This window comes from Budorcas taxicolor, chromosome 7 (genome assembly GCF_023091745.1).
Source record: "Budorcas taxicolor isolate Tak-1 chromosome 7, Takin1.1, whole genome shotgun sequence".
Classification (NCBI taxonomy): Eukaryota; Metazoa; Chordata; class Mammalia; order Artiodactyla; family Bovidae; genus Budorcas; species Budorcas taxicolor.
Window position 1 is genome coordinate 95453839 of NC_068916.1, and position 18260 is coordinate 95472098.

The 18260-nt window shown below is 42.3% G+C and overlaps 2 protein-coding genes across 13 annotated transcripts in view; one reads left to right on the top strand and one right to left on the bottom strand.

The window, feature by feature from the left end:
• CAST (calpastatin) overlaps positions 1–3752 on the top strand; it is a 135613-nt gene extending 131861 nt beyond the window's left edge. For 3 of the 12 annotated variants that reach the window (XM_052643730.1, XM_052643733.1, XM_052643738.1), the window contains 2 exons: positions 312–377; positions 1552–3752. In XM_052643730.1, the coding sequence (XP_052499690.1) occupies positions 312–362 (51 nt within the window). In that variant the 3' untranslated portion in view covers positions 363–377; positions 1552–3752. The remainder of the gene's footprint in view (positions 1–311; positions 378–1551) is intronic. The other 9 variants (XM_052643729.1, XM_052643736.1, XM_052643731.1 and 6 more) reach the window with 6 other exon arrangements.
• ERAP1 (endoplasmic reticulum aminopeptidase 1) overlaps positions 3446–18260 on the bottom strand; it is a 37960-nt gene continuing 23145 nt past the window's right edge. The window contains exons 12-19 of the mRNA XM_052643728.1: positions 16674–16753; positions 15716–15899; positions 13714–13870; positions 12894–13078; positions 11068–11229; positions 10486–10626; positions 9858–9939; positions 3446–5697 (exon numbers count right to left, since the gene is read on the bottom strand). Coding sequence (XP_052499688.1) covers positions 5542–5697; positions 9858–9939; positions 10486–10626; positions 11068–11229; positions 12894–13078; positions 13714–13870; positions 15716–15899; positions 16674–16753 — 1147 coding nt within the window. The 3' untranslated portion in view covers positions 3446–5541. The remainder of the gene's footprint in view (positions 5698–9857; positions 9940–10485; positions 10627–11067; positions 11230–12893; positions 13079–13713; positions 13871–15715; positions 15900–16673; positions 16754–18260) is intronic.

Genomic DNA, 18260 nt, shown 5'->3' on the forward strand with positions numbered 1-18260 from the left:
GTTGGCCTTCAAAAAAAAAAACCAAACAAAACCAAAGTCTAGAGTAAAACATTTAGAATCACTTAAGGTTATTTTTAGTTTATAAACTTCAAGGTTATTTTTAGTTTATAAACTTCAAGGGGAAGAATTCAGTGTTTGGGCTAAATAAAATACTTAAAAAGGACTATCTTATTTTCCCCTGCTAACTGCCATCTTTTACCTTTTTAAATCTGAAAAGCATTTTTCCTTATAAAGCTCTTCTGGTTGATCAGTTTTGGTTACTCAGTCCAGAAAATAAAGAACTCATGGATGGTTTTTGCTTGTCCTTTTAGGCAAAGGAGGAAACTTCCAAGCCAAAAGCTGATGGGAAAAGTACAAGTTAAAATTCACACTATTTGGTAAGTTGGGTGTTGGTCACAAATGAAGACCACTGTACCTTCTACCAGCCTGTGTGTTATAGGTGAGAGAAGTTAAGTCCATTTCTTGAGTATTTCATGTTCTCTTTATGCTAATGGCAATGAAATGGACACTGCAAAAGCTGTAGAGTAATTCCCTGAAAAGCAATAAATGGTGCTTCCAGAATGTTTAAAATCATTAATCTTGTAAGTAAAAGCTCTTTAAAATATTAGGCCAGGCTCTTAAACAAAATGACCATCTAAGTCTAGTTGACTCTTTGAAACCCAAATGCTCATGACTACATGTTACTGTGGCAAAGCAAAATTGACAAGTTACTTATGGTGAAATGGCCTCATGATCTAGATATTACCCAAAACACTCGTTGGGTGAGGAGAAGTGCATACCTACGGTCTGATGGTAATGATAGGGTTTTGAGAATTGGGCAAAGGAAAAGACTGATAACTTGTGATCATCTTAGTTTTAGAAAGTAAAGCCCTGATTCTACTTTATGGTAACTGAAGAGCTGGTTTGGATGAGGGAGACTCTGACATCTGTCTTGAGACCTGCTGCTGCTGCTGCTAAGTCGCTTCAGTCGTGTCCGACTCTGTGCGACCCCATAGACGGCAGCCCACATCAGGCTCCCCCGTCCCTGGGATTCTCCAGGCAAGAACACTGGAGTGGGTTGCCATTTCCTTCTCCAGTGCATGAAAGTGAAAAGTGAAAGTGAAGTCGCTCAGTTGTGTCCAACTCCTAGCAACCCCATGGACTGCAGCCTACCAGGCTCCTCCGTCCATGGGATTTTCCAGGCAAGAGTACTGGAGTAGGGTCCCACTGCCTTCTCCTAGGCCCTTATTAATGTCAAAGAGAAGAGGTCTTATTCTAAATGACAAAAGCATATAACTACTTGCTGCAAAAAATCTAAAAGAAATAACAATGGAGATTAAATTGGATTGGGCTCTCTCACCATGATTCACTTGTATTTCCTATAGAGGAAGGTATACTGATTAGAACTGCTCCAAAGATTTTCTCCAAAATTAAAAAAAAAAAAAAGTTTTTCTTCTAATTTTCTACTCTAATATCTGCTTATAGTAAATGCCTCCTTAGATTTATTATGCCTGTAATAAGAAAATAACATATCAAATGGTTCACTGGATTTTCTTCTTTGACTTTTTCAAGGTTCTGCATATAAAATCTGCAGCAGGTAGATGGTGACGTCTGAAGAACAAAAGGCTTTGACAACAGAAACAATTTCTGGGTGGCTTCTAGACAGTGGTATTTGTTGAGTCTTTTGACATCCTAAACATTGTCTGTTATTCTTTTCCTGAAAAGAAACTGAATTTGTCTGGTTCACCTGTGTTATTCTACTGAGTATTGATAAACTTTAAATTTTTAAAAATTGTCTTCAGTTGGGAGAGAAAGGAACTTTATATTTCTAAGAGATATATTTGATAGTTTCTTAAAGCAGCACACATAAAAGGAAAAACCTTTGCAAACTTTTGCACATTCTCCCCACAGTGCCTGTAAATCCCATTAGTATTTTCAATTTGCACTTAATTATTTTTGTTGTTAGCATTTGGAAAACGATGCCTCGCGTGTTCTTCAGTGTTCTGATTTCTCATGACCCCTTTCCTCTTGGACTTTTGAACTGTATTTGATGTTTCTTTGGGTTGTTGTTTATAAGTCAGTCATAAAATACTGTGCGTTGTGCACATGTCTCCTCTTGAGCTGCTAATCATAGAGACCCTGGACAGACCAGGAAGCGTCACACCCCCCCCCCCCCCCCCCCCCGCCCTTTCAGGTTGAACTTCTCTTTGTCAGAGGTTAGGACTTCCGCACCTTGTCCGCAGAGACCCACTGGGACGTGACTCAAGTCAGAAGAGCAAAATGCAGCCTGTGTCACTTCATAACAAGTTTCAAGAATAACAAAACCTAATGCTTAGAATACTCACGTGGCTTGATCTCTGCCGCAGTGCTGCCTTAAGCTGGGCTTGCCATCCTCTCTCTGTGAAAGCTGAACAGCAGCTGTTAGCCTAGAGCCCCTGCCACACCAGTCTCGCACTGTACAGCATGTGGCTTAATGGAAGTGGGTTTATTACCAAATACAGAAACAAACTTCTGCTTAAAAATAAAGAAAAAAGATCTTTTTAACGTTAAAAAAAAATCTGTTTTTTTCCCCCCATAGCCATTTAAGAACTAGGGAGGGTCTGATATCCCACAACTTGGAATGGTTTCTCATATTTTTCTGAATGGTTGATGAACGTAGCACTGATGAAATTAAATGATCAAAATCCCATCTTCATTTTCTGAGAGTGAATGTAGGAAAAGATATCAGGTACACATCATAAAACTGATATGGAATTCCTGGTTTCAGAGGGTACAGCCTCCCTTCACATCTGTTTAAACTATTTCTTAGGACTTGGCAATTTCACTAAAAATAAGTAGTATCACTGATACTGTCTAATGGGGTAGGAGGCAAGCAAAATAACAATACTGCTTATAATGGGTATCCAATTCTATTAATACTGTCTAACATTTTTCTTTAAAAATCATGCATATGCCTGAGATTGCAAACTTCATCCACTTCAAATGCTCTGTCTTCATCTCATGAGAGATAAAGGCATTATTAGTTTAAATCTGGGAAATATAAGCCAGGATTACGGTAACTTAAACAGACCTTTTCAAGGCACTAACAAGAAAATAAACACTTTTCCTGAGGGATTTTAACTATGTGTCTATAGGTAGTACAAAGTTGTTTTGTTTTTAAAAAAAAAGTGAAACCTTTGACATTGACAGATGTGTTTGCAAAGCTATGACTCCAGTATTACTAATTTACATGCATATATAAAGTTTTTTAAATTACATACCAAATCTGGAGATTTAAGAAATGCCTGTAAAAGAAAATATTTATTTAAGGTTCTCTGAATATGCCTTTTGTTTATTCAAAATGTCTTCAAGACTTGGGTGTCTGCTGGTAATTAATGATGAACTGAGTAAGCTACAGGATCTAAATCAGTCCTTTTTACCCATCATCTAATTTGCAGTAAATAATTGCAAAGCTTTGCTTAGAGGTAAATAACATTTTTTATTACCAAAAAGGGTTTTGCACACTGTTGTGTGATGCGTGTCTCTTTAGAAAATGGACTTCTCCAAAAGCAAATGAAAATAGGTGCCTCAGGTGACCAAAACCGAAAACCACTATTTCCATGTTTCATTACTCAAGATACAAGATGCAATTAAAGCAAAGTGTTTTACAGTAAAATTTTGGTTTTGTATGTTTTTTAGAAGGAACACACCTGGGGGGTAGAAATGACCAGTGATTTCTGTTTTTTAGTTCTTAAACCATTAAGTCAGGCAGTATGTATGAAACTGGAATTATAATAGACACATTTATGTCCAGAAAAGACCTTCTATTCCATAGTGTATTAGAACACATTGACATTTTTCATATCCTATTCCTTTATCTTAAGTTGTGCAATATATTAAACTCATAAAAGATTTCAACTCCAACACCATACCTGGTCTTCACTTAGGCTGATATAAGCAAGTACTTTCCATTTCACAGTAGCTTACTTTTAGTAGAGTCTGCAGTGCCCACTGGCAGTAAGTGCCAACAACAAGTTATTTAGGGATTATAAATCAGACCATCTCATCCTCTGTTGGCCCTGTCTCCTCCCGCCTTCAGTCTTTCCCAGCATCAGGGTCTTTTCAAATGAGTCCGTTCTTCAGTGGTTGGATGGCATCACCAACTCAATGGACATGAGTTTGAGTAAACTCCTGGAACTGGTGATGGACAGGGAGGCCTGGCGTGCTGCAGTCCATGGGGGTCACAAAGAGTCGGACACGACTGAGCAACTGAACTGAACTGAACTGAACTGAGACCAGACCAAATAAGAAACAGGGAGGGGAAGCATCCCCTACCGAAGGATCAATAGTTCTCAGGTTCAATTTTCAATGAAAGGTTTCTCCTAGACCTGAAAGCACCCTGCTTTTTCAAAAGGGACACTGCTGGTCAGTGGCCTTGAAGAAATAGATGGCACCCTCTAATTAGAATTATATCAGGAGGGCTCTATGGAAGGTGTTTGTGGAGTTTTTGTTTTGTTTTTATATAAAGAATATGAGCAGGCTGTATGAAAACCACAAGTCCAAACAGGACTAATGAAAGCCAGGCTTCCACTTCCCCCTGCAGAGTTGAGAGGAGGAAGCATCTTACTAGCACAGAGATGCAGAAGGCTGGTGGGAAAGAGGGCCACCTCCCTGGAGCTGAGCCCTTCGGCTGGAGGCTCAGCCTGAGGCTACCTGCAAGGGAGCCAGGGCAATAAAGACCCTCACATGCTCTCTCCCCAACCCCAGCTCTGATCTGCCCTCCTGGGAGTGCAGCTGAAGCTGGAGAACAGGGGACCCTCGTGATGTGGCCGGACAGGTCAGCCCCTGGGCAAGCAGCTGCTGCTGCTGCTGCTGCTGCTAAGTTGCTTCAGTCATGTCTGACTCTGTGCAACCCCACAGATGGCAGCCCACCAGGCTCCGCCATCCTGGGATTCTCCAGGCAAGAACACTGGAGTGGGTTGCCACTGCCTTCTCCAATGCGTGAAAGTGAAAAGTAAAAGTGAAGTCGCTCAGTCCTGTCTGACTCTTAGCGACCCCATGGACTGCAGTCTACCAGGCTCCTCCGTCCATGGGATTTTGCAGGCAAGAGTACTGGAGTGGGGTGCCATTGCCTTCTCCGGGGCAAGCAGCAAGAGGGAGAAAGTTGGATGGAGAGGGGCAGTTCTGGCTCAGTCAGCGTTCCAGGGGTTCACGGTTCAGTAGTTATCACTGTTCGCAGCAGAGTACGAATGACAAAACGCGTGGGGAGCAGGGGTGTGGAGACCACGGGGCTTCAGTATACAATATAAGAAGAAACAGGAACTTTAGTTCTCCACAGTAGGGAACCCCCGACTTGGGTGTACATTTCGGGGTCATACCTATAATGGAACATGTGGTGGCAGCAACTCCCTGAGGAAAATGTGAAGCAGCCAGGCTTCACGAAAAGGAAGGAGTGAAATGAACTGAAGGGGCAAGAAGCATCTTCAGTGGGTGCCAGGCTGGCGCATCTCCACTTCAAAAATATTCACATTCAACAAAAGTTTGCAGATTACACATCACAGGAACCGACCAAGAGCGGAACCATTACAGCAGGTTAAGCTGCTCATTTTGCAGCCACGCTTTGATCTTATCAAAATTCTTTTCCATCCAGCGTATGTTCTCCTCGATGGTTTCGATGGTTTGTTGAACACAACGGAGCTGAGACCCGTTTTCCTTCAAAGAGCTGAAGAATTCTTTTACCTTGTGGGGGAAAAATCAGGCTTTTAAGATTTTGTTTTCAGGTTACACAAATGTAAGTTCAGGCTAGTTAAAACTGAAGCCAGAATTCCAGCATTTGTCAAAATTCTACAGAGAAGGCAGGGCCAGGTGTCTGGATACGATTATGTACATAAACTTGAGCTCTGAAATGAGCTCATGCCTCATGATGTCAAGTGTTGTGTTTTTTTTTTTTCTCTCTGTAGCTTTTTAAAATTTATTCACAGTTGCCAGATTCTAAAAGACTTCGGGGTTTACCATTTTATAATTAAGTTTTAATCTTGTGTATCTATTTTATGTGTCGTCTGTGACATACACACTGATGCAAACTTAACATTTTTAAACGTGTCTGAGAAAAGCAGAATGTGCAGAATCTCTTCTTTGCCAAGCCAAACAGCTTCAGCCCCATAAAGTGCAGTCTTTCTCTATGGCCCTGGCCACATATGTTATTATAGAAACGCTGCAGGGAGCGGAGTTCTTAGCAAGTTATGGTGGTAATACCCCAAACCTTGCCAACTTTTTTTCTCCTAATCCACAATTGATGCATTGTTCCCTCAAGATAAAATCCACACAGCATTCCCCACGGTTTTAGAGAGATAAGAGTCGCTTGGCTATCGCCTCGAAAATATCTGCTGTTTCCCTTCTGGGTGTTTTATCCCCTTTAAGCTCACAGGAGGAATAGGTTGGCTTGGCAATAGCATTGACCATTATGCTACTCTCTCTCACTGTCAAGGGTTCTTAACCTTTTCCCATAAATTTTCACAGCATTAATCCATCAATTTTTGATTTCGCAGACAGGAAGCAAGTCTCAGCCAAAATGTTTTATTTATTCAGCATGGATTCCAGACAGTTAATTCCTTAAAAATCCATGTCATAATCATAAGTTTGGGGAGAGGAGGCGGGGAAGAATAGCCTTTTGAAAGATCAAATTCCAATTTTAAATGGTTCAGGGTTGTTTTAAAATTAAATCTCAGTAGAACTTTTCAGTGAGCTGAAGGCATGCCTTCCCACTATAACAACCTAGAGAACACCCCGCTTCACTGTCCTGCCTTAAATTGTAGCTCAACCTACTGTTTTTCTATCAGAATTCAAGATTAATTAATATGCTATTTAAAAAAATCACTCTGGGCAATATCCTGCAATAAACCATCAAGGAAAAGAATATGAAAAAGAAAATGTGTGTGGCTGAGTCACTTTGCTATGCAAGAAAAATTAACATTGTAAATCAACTATACTTCAATAAAATGTAAAAAATTAAAAAATCACTCTAGGCACTCTTCAGTCAAACTACATCAGCGGTTTTACCAATTGGGCAAATTAAATTAGTCCTAAAGAAGCTTAACACGATAGTACTAAAAGATACCTACACGAGCTCTAAGAAAGCCCGTTGTTAACCCCTGCCCTTCAACTTTTCCGGACTCAGCTTTATCACTCCTATCTTCATCTGCCTTGGGAAATCCAGCATCTCAGCTGAGGACATAGATGATTCACCCTTGCCTCCTTGAGAACATTTTCTGTGCAATAAGCAGCCTGATACATGGGTAGAGTAAATGATAAGCTTCTCCAGGACTCAGATTGCTCGTCTGTAACACTGCAGAGCGATGGTGAGGACGCCGTTGTGTAATGTGGGTTAAGTGCAGAACCTAAAGCCCAGAGGGTGTACCAGGGACTCACCCACATCCATTTCTTCATGAACATTGACTCTGATACTTAATCATTCCTCTGGCTTAATTACTGCACAAGACACTGAGGATGAGGCCATGAGTCAGGCAAGCACCCTGTCCTCATGGAGCTTACAGTCTGCCAGAGGAGACAAGAAGTGAACTGGGATGACTCTGCACTGCAGTGGAGAAAAATAAGCCCAGGCCACATTCACAACTGGGGAGGAGGTGGCCTGCCTTTGACAAAGTGGTCTGCGGAGGTGATGACACTTGAGCTCAGGCCTCTACAGAATAAAACGAACCTTCCCAGTCTAAAGCTGGGGACAGAGCAAGCCAGGAAGAAGAAGGAAAAAGTGCAGAGGCTTCAAGCCGGGAGAAACACCCGGTGGGGCCCAGGAGCAGAGGGAGGCTGAGTGTCTGAGAACACAGAAGTGTTCGGGAATGAGCCAGAGAGGTGGGCCGGGGCCGGGTCACCGCGGACTCACCCACATGGGAAGGAGGGGTTTGAGATGTCAAGAGCAACGGGCAAGAGTTCCAAGAAAACCAACCCAGTCCGCCGTGGGTTGGTTTTCAGGATGGAAAATGGTTTGGCACTGGCCAAGCAGCAGGAGGAAGGCCAGTCAGGAGGTTATCACCGTAGACCCAGGCGAGAGATGAGAAAGGCTTGGCTGCGCTAAGAGCAGAGAGGCGCACAGAGAGGATGGACAAGCCGGAAGCAGAGCCAGCAGGACTCAGGAGGAACTGGAGGCGAGGGGAAGGAAGGGCTCGGGCTGGCGCCGCATTTTAAATGTCAGCAGCACACGTTCCATTCGGACAACATGTCAGGCTCTTTCGTTTACATGTCCTGACGCAGGGGTTTTGCACCTGATGCTCCCTCTGCACACAACACCCGCCTCCTAGACGTCTCCATTTCCGTCTGCACCTGCTCACACGTCCACTCGTCATCCCACAGAACAGCATCATCCCTTACCCAGTCACTCACTCTCCTTCCCCTGCCTTATTCATCTTTGGGGCATATAACTACCCGACATAGGCTGACGTGTCCCTGACTGTCTGATTCTCCCGGTAGAATATCAGCTCTGTGAGGGCAGGGACTTTGTATATCCTGTTTCATCACTGTAGCCCTGACACCTAAAACCGTTAACTGCTGGCGAGTAAGAATGAAATACGTCTTGAATGAATTAATGAGAAAATAAATGAATGATCACTCAGTAAATGAAATCTTTTGTTGCTACACATCGTCACAGCCCCTGGCTGGTTCTGCAGTCATCACACAGAGTATGTCTGCCGTAGACCTCACTAGAAGCTCAAGCTTGAATTATTGTGTACAAGTTAATTACAAGCCTGGGTGAAAAACTGGAGAAATAAGGGTTGTCACATTTCTTTTTCATTTTTCAAAGCAGTCTCTATCAAGCTAGATGATGGAACTACACAACTGAACCATTCCTAAAAAAGTGAATATTAAGCTCTCGGCTTTTACCTAAATGCAACATTTTTAAAGCCACGTAAAATGTGTTCTATAACTTTATTATAGAGAACACTGTTAGAGAAGAGCCAGGCTTCCCAGGTGGCTCAGTGGGTAAAGAATCTGCCTGCAGTGCAGGAGTTGCAGGAGCTGAGGGCTCGACTCCTGGGTCGGGAAGATCCCCTGGAGCACAGCATGGCAACCCACTCCAGTATTCTTGCCTGGAGAATCCCACGGACAGAGGAGCCTACAGTCCATGGGGTCGCAAAGAGTCAGACACAGCTGAGGTGACACCACACACACATGCACCACAACAAAACGAGCCATTAAGACTGAAAAGTCTGCTTTTGTGGAAAAATTGCATGTTCCAAGGGTCTCTCTTGCCTGACAATGACTCATACTGTTTTCTCATCTTTGCTTGGCTGCTAGGAAGCTGTGATAAATGTAGGGTACAACTGCAATAAATTGTCCTCAGCGAAAACCCCTCATACAATTACCTCTTTCCGAACATTATGCAGCTCTTTGTTAACATTGTTTTATATATAGACCTTACAAGTGGCCTAAAATCCTTTCTGAAAGTAGATAGTACATAAAGTAAGCAATGGGAAACCCTGAGCTTGAATAGTGGAGAACCTAGTTTCCAGACCGGCCTCTTTCAAAATAACTGGATGATCACTTCAGTCACTTATTCCTCCAATAATCACTTTTAACATCCTAAACAGGGATTAGATGTCTAAAGTAATTTTTTTTAAGCCCTAAAATTTCCAATGGCAGAGCTAAGACTTCTATGTTTGGAGAGAGGCACAGCTTTCAATTATTTGTGACTGATTTTTTGCTAAAATCAAAACCACCATACTGAACAAAACACACATCCAGAAAGAGTATGCACTCAGTGACAAAATTCATTTCTAACTCAGTAGGCCCTTCAAGTATTTTGCTGACCCCCTATTTATTAGGTAACTTACTAGCTAACTGTCACTTAGGTTTAAAAAGAAAGCTTTTTATTTTATTTTTTTTACCTCTTCGAGCCGTGCTCTTGTTGAAAACTGATTTGTTGTTCCCGTTACCATGTAGGCTATGGAATTTGAGCCCAGTTCAAACCTAGAAATAGAAATTGCGAAAATGTGTTATAAAGTATTTGCTCATTCCATATGTACTTTTAAATGCCTCAACATATGTTATAGCAATCCACCAAACACTAGTTAGGCATGAAAAAGATAAGACATGATCCTTGGCTCCAAGGGGCTAAGATATAGTTGTAAAAATAAACACGCCAGCCACTGAATAAAAGATAAAGTACCCAAAAGAAAATGACACAAGTAATAAGTGCTACTTACAAGGGCAGATGCAATGTGCAAGTACTAAATAGAAGACTTGGATTGAACTGTGCAGAAGAAGGCTTCATATAGGTCACAGGGTACAGGAAGAGATTATTCCACGTGGCATGAAAAACTTGACCACCCAGATCCACTAGTTAGCACTGAATCAGAGTTTCATATTTTCTAAGGATATTTTGGGTACCTCTACCTCCTATCTTCAGTCAAAAGAATCCCTTTGGATAACCCCTGGTATCTGACAAACTCGGCTAAAACACAGCGAGGTTCAGGAATTTTTCCCAGTCACAGCACAGTTTTTGGCATGACTTACTTTTGCACAAGTTTGTTCCAGTTTTCCCTCAGAAACTGCCAGGCCAATGGATATCCCACTGGGTTCCTGCCAATAGCTCTAAGAATATCTGGAAACTCTTGAGTTTTTATTACATCTCCCTTAAAACTTTGATCTAGTAGCCTAGAATGATTAAGAGACATGTTAGCAATGAAGAGGCCCTGAAAAAGTTCTGAACTTTGTAATACAATGATGTGTGGAAAGAAAAAAAGCTGAGAAACTCACTATAGCTACATAATAATAAAAACTAACATTTATATTTACAACACCCCTTCTCATATAGTCTCCCTTTTTGCTCACAAGTGGCTAAATAAGGATACCAAGTATATATTTCTAAATGTGTTAAAGATACACAAATACACACTCCTCAAAATATTTTTCCTAACACTCGCTGCTCCCTAATTATTTACCATACACATTAGATATGTGCCCCCCGCCCCGCACCCTGCATAAATGTTCCCAGCAGAAAACGTGGTTCCTGGCCAAGAGAACAAAAATAGGTGCCAGAAGGATCTGCTCTCATTTAGTTCCTCTTGGCTACATGAACATGAATGAATTACTCACCACTGAAGCTTTTCTTTATTTTGGCTGATACAGAGAGCAAATTCAATTTGGTTTTTCTCAGTACTGGACAATGATGACTGGTATTTACTATAAAGAAAATCCCATCCTTCGAGGGTCTGGGCCCCCACGGCAAACACTGCCAAGGTCACATCGTTGGGCAGGCTGTGGAAAAGAACACAGCAGGAGAGAGGCTGGGATGAAGGAAGTGTGTTTGCATGCAGGAGACTTACTTATGAAGTGATAAACCGGCTCCACAATCAGAGACGTGTGCTTGGAAATATAAACCAAAATAACCTCTTTCCTCCAGTAACATTTTATGAAAGAGGCAAGAAAGAGTAACTGAGTTCGGTTTTAAGTAGCTTTCTCAAAAATACACTGTGAAATGCCACTTCTTTAAATACATCTGTTTCTAACATACTTGAATGATGCCAAGTGACTCAATAGTAGTCACTTTTCAAGACAAAAGAAAAAAAATTCAAACTAGACTTAAGATGAAGTCTATGAACAAAAGTCAGGACCCCAATAGGACCACTGTTTGTAGGCACTTCTTTAAATGGAAGTACGTATATTGTTAGCTCAGTATTTCCTGCATGGGATTTAAGCCACAAATATAAAAGGCCTTGGTCCCGGCCCCGTATCCCTCTGTGTCCCCTCCCCACCTGTCGGGAGCTTGAGAGGCCTGAAAAAGCTCTGATGAGAGGCACTGCCTCTCTTCCTGCCCAGCACAGCTGTCTCAGTTCTAACAAGGTTTTGTCTCCTTGTGTGTGTGTGCGCGCTCAGTCATGTCTGACTTTGCCAGGCTCCTCTGTCCATGGGATTATCCTGGCAAGAATACTGTAACAGGCTGCCATTTTCTACTCCAGGGGATCTTCCCAACCCAGGGATAGAACCTGTGTCTCTTGCGTCTCCTGCATTGGCAGGCAGGTTCTTTACCACTAGAGCCAGCTGGGAAGCCACCTTTGTATCCTTAAAGTGAAGTGAAGTGAAAGTTGCTCAGTCGTGTCCGACTCTTCACCACCCCATGTCACTCCTGTGAGAGTTGTGCACACTTTGCCACACAGTCCATGGAATTTCCCAAGGCAAGAATCCTGGAGTGGGTAGCCTTTCCCTGCTCCAGGGGATCTTCCCCACCCAGGGATCGAACCCAGGTCTCCTGCACTGCAGGTGGATTCTTCACCAGCGGAGCCACCAGGGAAGACCAAGAATACAGAAGTGGGTAGCCTATCCCTTCTCCAGCAGATCTTCCCGACCCCAGCAGAACCAGGGTCTCCTGCATTGCAGGCGAATTCTTTACCAACTGAGCTATCAGGGAAACTCAAAAGAAAGGATTATCTGGGGCCAAGTGAAAGTCACACTCAGTTGTGTCCTGACTCTTTGTGACCCCATGGACTATACAGTTCATGGAACTCTCCTGGCCAGAATCCTGGAGTGGGTAACCTTTCCCTTAGCTCCAGGGGATCTTCCCAACCCAGGGATCAAACCCCAGTCTCCCATATCGCAGGCAGATTCTTTACCAGCTGAGCCACAGGGAAGCCCTTTTGTATCCTTAGCTATACAAAAAACCCCAGTAAATATTCTAATCCCTTTCTAACTGTTCAGATATTTGACTTTTATGCATAGAAGTTTCCTCTTAGCATTTCTTCAAACAGAAAGTTGAGAGGGGCATAGATAAATCTAAAAGAAAAAAAACATTATTTTCCCCGAAGAGCACCAGAAGAGTCTTATCTATACTTGTTTCTTGTTTGCCCCCAACATTGAGTCATGATGATAGAAAACAGAAAAGAAACCCCTTACATGAACAAACTAGTTGCTCAAGAAAAACAGACCTGAGGTTTCCACCGGCTTCCTGCCACTGTCTGAAATAGCCTTCTGCCTTCTGCACACAGGGCTGGTACTTGCGCACGCAGGCAAGGAGCAGCAGCTGACTCCGCAGCATTCGCTCCGAGACGGAGCCCTCATCCGTCCACGTCTGCTTGTCAATGAGGCCCCTCAGCAGCCTGATGAGAAAGGCCTGCGGGAAAGCCACACCAGTCACCAGTCATCTCGTGGTTTATAGATCTCAGCACACCCTCGGGTGATGGGGATTGCTTCTTAAAGCTTAGGCCAACTCAGATTTTCAAAACCATGTGGTTCGGTTTCTATTTAATTATAAAAGGGGTCAAAAGCAAGAAATGATGAATGATTCGAGTATTTCCCTAACCATCTTATATACTTTGTCTACTTAAAATCAGGATGAGCTGCCACTTTCAAAACTCACTAAAAGACAGTCAATGTGACATTTTGAGAGCAAACTATACAAGACTTCATGACATTTTGCCAAAAGTAACGACTGTGTCGTTACTTAAGTACCTGAGTACCTGAGTCCCAGAAAATCTTAAGAGCAACCACCACAACACAGAAGTAAAATGACATAAAGAATTAGCCACACGAGGGGATGGATAAGTGTCTAACAGTGCCATGCCTATTTTCAGTGCCAAAATAAAACCAAAATCTTCATGGGTCAACTCAAATATGGAGATAATTGCAATGTTCTTTAAAATATATCAAGACATGTGTAAAATATACACCATGGTAAGAAATCTTTTCCACACCCGCACCAAAGCAAACCAGTTATCTAAAACTATTCAATTTATTCCAGCCTTTTACCTTGAATTGAGTTTCCACTTCATTCATCTCTCTCTTCTCCATTAACTTATACATCGGTATCAGCTCATTCAAACCTTGAAACACTGGCATGATTTCAGTTTCATGCTTCAGGTACAAGGTTAAATCCAAGGCTTTTTCAATTGATAGCTTTCCAATGCTGGTCAAGAGACACCGGGGTTAGCAGTTTGAAAGAAAAATCCAGGAAATCAACTATTTGCTTCAAAAGTTATTTTAACAAGCTTCCAGCAAAATATTCAGTCAGATATAGACAACTCCTTACAGATAATGGCCTTTATACTAATAGCTTTCCTGTCACATATAACATAACACATGGCGTGTTTGCACTGTGAAGGAACTTTCTCGAATAGTAGAGCTAACCACATACAATATATAATATAATATAATGTAATATATTATATTATATACCCACATATAATAGTAGAGCTCTACTGGTTGTGGTTAAGATGCAATGGCAGCAGGTCAGCATCTGTCCCTCTAGGAAACATCGAACCTTGCTGGACTGCCAGAGTGAAACAGGAACTGTGATCAAAGATCCCTCAGGAAGCTTCACCAGAGAGCGCGCCACTCAGTCACCAGTATGAGTCCCTGGAGTTAATACATCCTCATCTCCATTTCAAAAAGAAACTGAATATAAGAACAGACTTTTGGACTCTGTGGGAGAAGGCGAGGGTGGGATGATTTGAGAGAATAGCATTGAAACATGTATATGATCATATGTGAAACAGATGGCCAGTCCAGGTTCGATGCATGATACAGGGTGCTCCGGGATGGTGCACTGGGATGACCCAGAGGGACGGGATGGGGAGTGAGGTGGGAGTGGGGGTTCGGGATGAGGGACACACGTACACCCATGGCTGACTCATGTCAATGTATGGCAAAACCACTACAATACTGTAAAATAATTAGCTTCCAATTAAAATAAATAAATTTTTTAAAAATTTGTACAAATTTTAAAAAACAACAATACAAAAAGAAACTGAACAGAGATCTAAAAAATTCATCATTATAATGAGAGTTGGTCTTAAAAGCCTCAGGGAAAGGGTACGTGCGCGCGTAAGTAAACAGTGACTTAAGAGGTCGCACAGAGTCGGACCTCACTGAAGCGACTTAGCAGCAGCAGCAGCAGCAGCAGCAGCAGCACTGTGGAGGGGAATATATTCAGGCAGGCAGAAACGGCTTCATAAGCAACCCCTATCTTTATCCCCCACTGCTTTCTGTCACCTTGAGAGGCCCCCCAAAGGAAGAACTCAACATTTTAGAGCAGAGAGACATGGAGCTGAGAATTACAGTATTCTCTCCCACTTGGGGGATACATCTTGGACATCACTTCTACCTAAAGAGTGAAGAAGTTTGAGTTTTAGGCATGGGGAAGATTTCCTGAAAAGCCAATGTTATGGGGCAAAAAAAAAGTGAACATCCTCTCCCACTCAAAGGTCACTTGGTTGGACCATGTCCTCTGAGCTGCATGCCAAAAAGATGCTGTGACGTCCAGGCATCCAGTTTGGGTAGCATGGCAATGGGACAGGGGAACCGCTCTCCCTAGTCCAAGAGATGTAATGACGACAGCTCGGGTCTGGGTGACCTCAGTCTTCTAAGAAGCCTTCACCCAGCAGGGAGAAACCTGATCTGTTACATACAGCAAGGCCAGGAAAAGCTGCTGGGCTAGGCTTTAAGGGCCAGGCAAGGGGCTTCTCCGGGATGTTGGTCTCCTGGTTTTCTACACTTCTGCCTCCATCTGATCCAAGTAGTTAATAAAAAAGATTAAAATACAGATTCCTTTCTTTACCTCGGTCCTCAGCAGACACAGATAAGAGGTTAATCCTGAGGCTAAAAGCAACCCTGAATTGTTAGGAGAACTTGGGAGAAACCTCCTTCAATTTCTTACTAGCAATCAATCGTTTTCATCTTTAGAAATCAGAGATTTGAATGATAACAGCAGCTTTCAGGAATAAACCAAGACTGTGAGGGGGGCTTGCATTACCTGACGAGCTGAAATGCATTGTTAATGAGACTGGCCCGATCATTACTGCTGATTGCCGTGTGTGTTCCTTTTAAAAGGCCAGTCAGAGAGTCCCATCCATCATCCTCATAATGCACAATGTAATAGCCATTCATTCCGACATTAAATTTGATCCATTCCACCTCTTCTGGGAGGACGAGCACATCTAGAGCAAATAAAGTAAATCACAGCTCCGTTTTCTCTCGACTGGTAAAAGCTTTTCTGATCAGAGACTAAAGGCAGGCTTAATACTCAACAACTTTAATACTGAAATGAGTTTCATATCAAACGCACTGCTTTTAGAAACCAGAAAACAGCATCCCAATAGACAAAAGCCAATACTAGTTTAAGAGACGAATTTTGTGAGATTTATAGACTTATGAGAATGTAAATGTTTCAGGCCACATGTATGATACAACCCATCAAAGTTAAGGGCTTCCCTGGTGGCTCAGAGGTTAAAGTGTCTGCCTCTAATACAGGAAACCTGGGTTCGATCCCTGGGTTGGGAAGATCCCCTGGAGAAGGAAATGGCAACCCACTCCAGTATTCTTGCCTGGAGAATCCCATGGACGGAGGAGCCTGGTGGGCTACAGTCCATGGGGTCGCAAAGAGTCGGACACGACTGAGCAACTTCACTTAACTTATCAACGTTAAAGGTGGGGGCGATTTTCCCAAGTGTCTCTCGTCCTCAGCATTATATAACTCACCTGTTTTACTCCCTACCTGGCAAGATATTGGCCTCCTTTTTTGCAATCGGACAGTATTTTCAAACCTATATTCTTCACTAGAAATTGAAAGTCAGGGATCTGCTGAAGATGAAGTCTGACCCAATCATTTTTGTTTTACCCAAGATAAATACCCAGGAAAACTGATTATCTAAATCCTATACATTTAAACAGTTCCTTCTTGAAGTAAGCTAGTTAGGCCCACAATAAATTACCTGTTCTTGTCTTCAGCAAAAAGCGTTGGACTGCGTCTGATTTGCTGGTAATGAATGTCAGTGGGACATGCCACAGGAGCCTAAGAGAAAGGAAGACAGACAGTTCACTTGCTGATTCAATGCAAGCAGTTCCTAAATCACCCACCGTGTGCCAGGCACTGGCTTGTTTAAAGAAAGAGGGTACCCGAAACAGCTAGAGTTAAGAGCTCAAAACATCCCAGCCCATTTCCAGCTTTGTGGGAGCTGCCAGTTTGGGTTTGATTCATTCTTCCTGGACTCCTTGAATAGAGCCAGGAATCTGGGCTCAAGGAAGCCCTGATAGTCTCATAGGGATCTCAGGGGGCATGACTGTAAAAGTGAGACCACTAGAAGTGGAGGAGTTGACAGCCTGTGCCTTCTGCTAGATCATATACTCAGAAGAGCACAGCATCACTTCCATGGAATTCCTGCCAAGGATGCACAAGCTGAATCTGACTGTGAAAAAATAAAACCAGCAGAAAACCCAAACCAAAGGACATTCTTTAAAAGAGCTATCCTCTACTCTCCAAAAATATCAAGGTCAAGAAAGACAGACTGAGGAACTGGTTCAGAAATCAAAGAACTAAGGAGATATGACAAGTAATACAATCTGATCCTATATTAAATCCTGTACCAGGTTTTTTCTTTTTTTTTTTCTTTTGCTATAAAGACATGATTAGGAACACTGAGTAAAGTTGAATAAGGTTGATACATTTGATAATTGTATTGTATCAAGTTCATTTCATAATTTTAATAAAGTTTCTGTGATTATATAAATCAATTTTCTTCTTTTTAGAAAATACTACTTATGACAAATGGATGGGGAAATAGTGAAAACAATAACCGATTTTATTTTCTTGGACTGCAGACAGTGACTGCAGCCAGGAAATTAAAAGACGCTTGCTCCTTGAAAGAAAAGCTATGACAAACCTAGACAGCATATTAAAAAGCAGAGACATCACTTTGCCAACAAAGATCCATGTAGTGAAAGCTATGATTTTTCCAGTAGTCATGTACGGATGTGAGAGTTGAACCATAAAGAGGCTGAGTGCCGAAGAATTGATGCTTTTGAACTGTGGTATTGGAGAAGACTCTTGAGAGTCCCTTGGACAGCAAGGGGATCAAACCAGTCAATCCTAAAGGAAATCAACCCTGAATATTCATTGAAAGGACTGATGCTGAAGCTGAAGCTCCAATAATTTGGCCACCTGATGCTAAGAGCTAATTCACTGGAAAATACCCTGATGCTGGGAAAGATTGAAGGCAAAAGGAGAAGGGGGCAGCAGAGGATGAGATGGTTGGATGGTATCACCGACTCAATGGACATGAGTTTAGCAAACTCCAGTAGACAGTGAGGGCCAGGGAAGCCTGGCGTGCTGCAGTTTATGAGGTCACAGGGTTGGACACGACTTAGCAACTGAACAACATACTGAAGTATTTCAGGTGAAGAGGAATCATGCCTCCAACTTACTCTCAAACAGTTAAAAATATGTTTGCCATATATACAGAAAGAAATAAAGATCATACTTTTGGAATTGTTTGATATTTTAGGTTATATATAGACATATA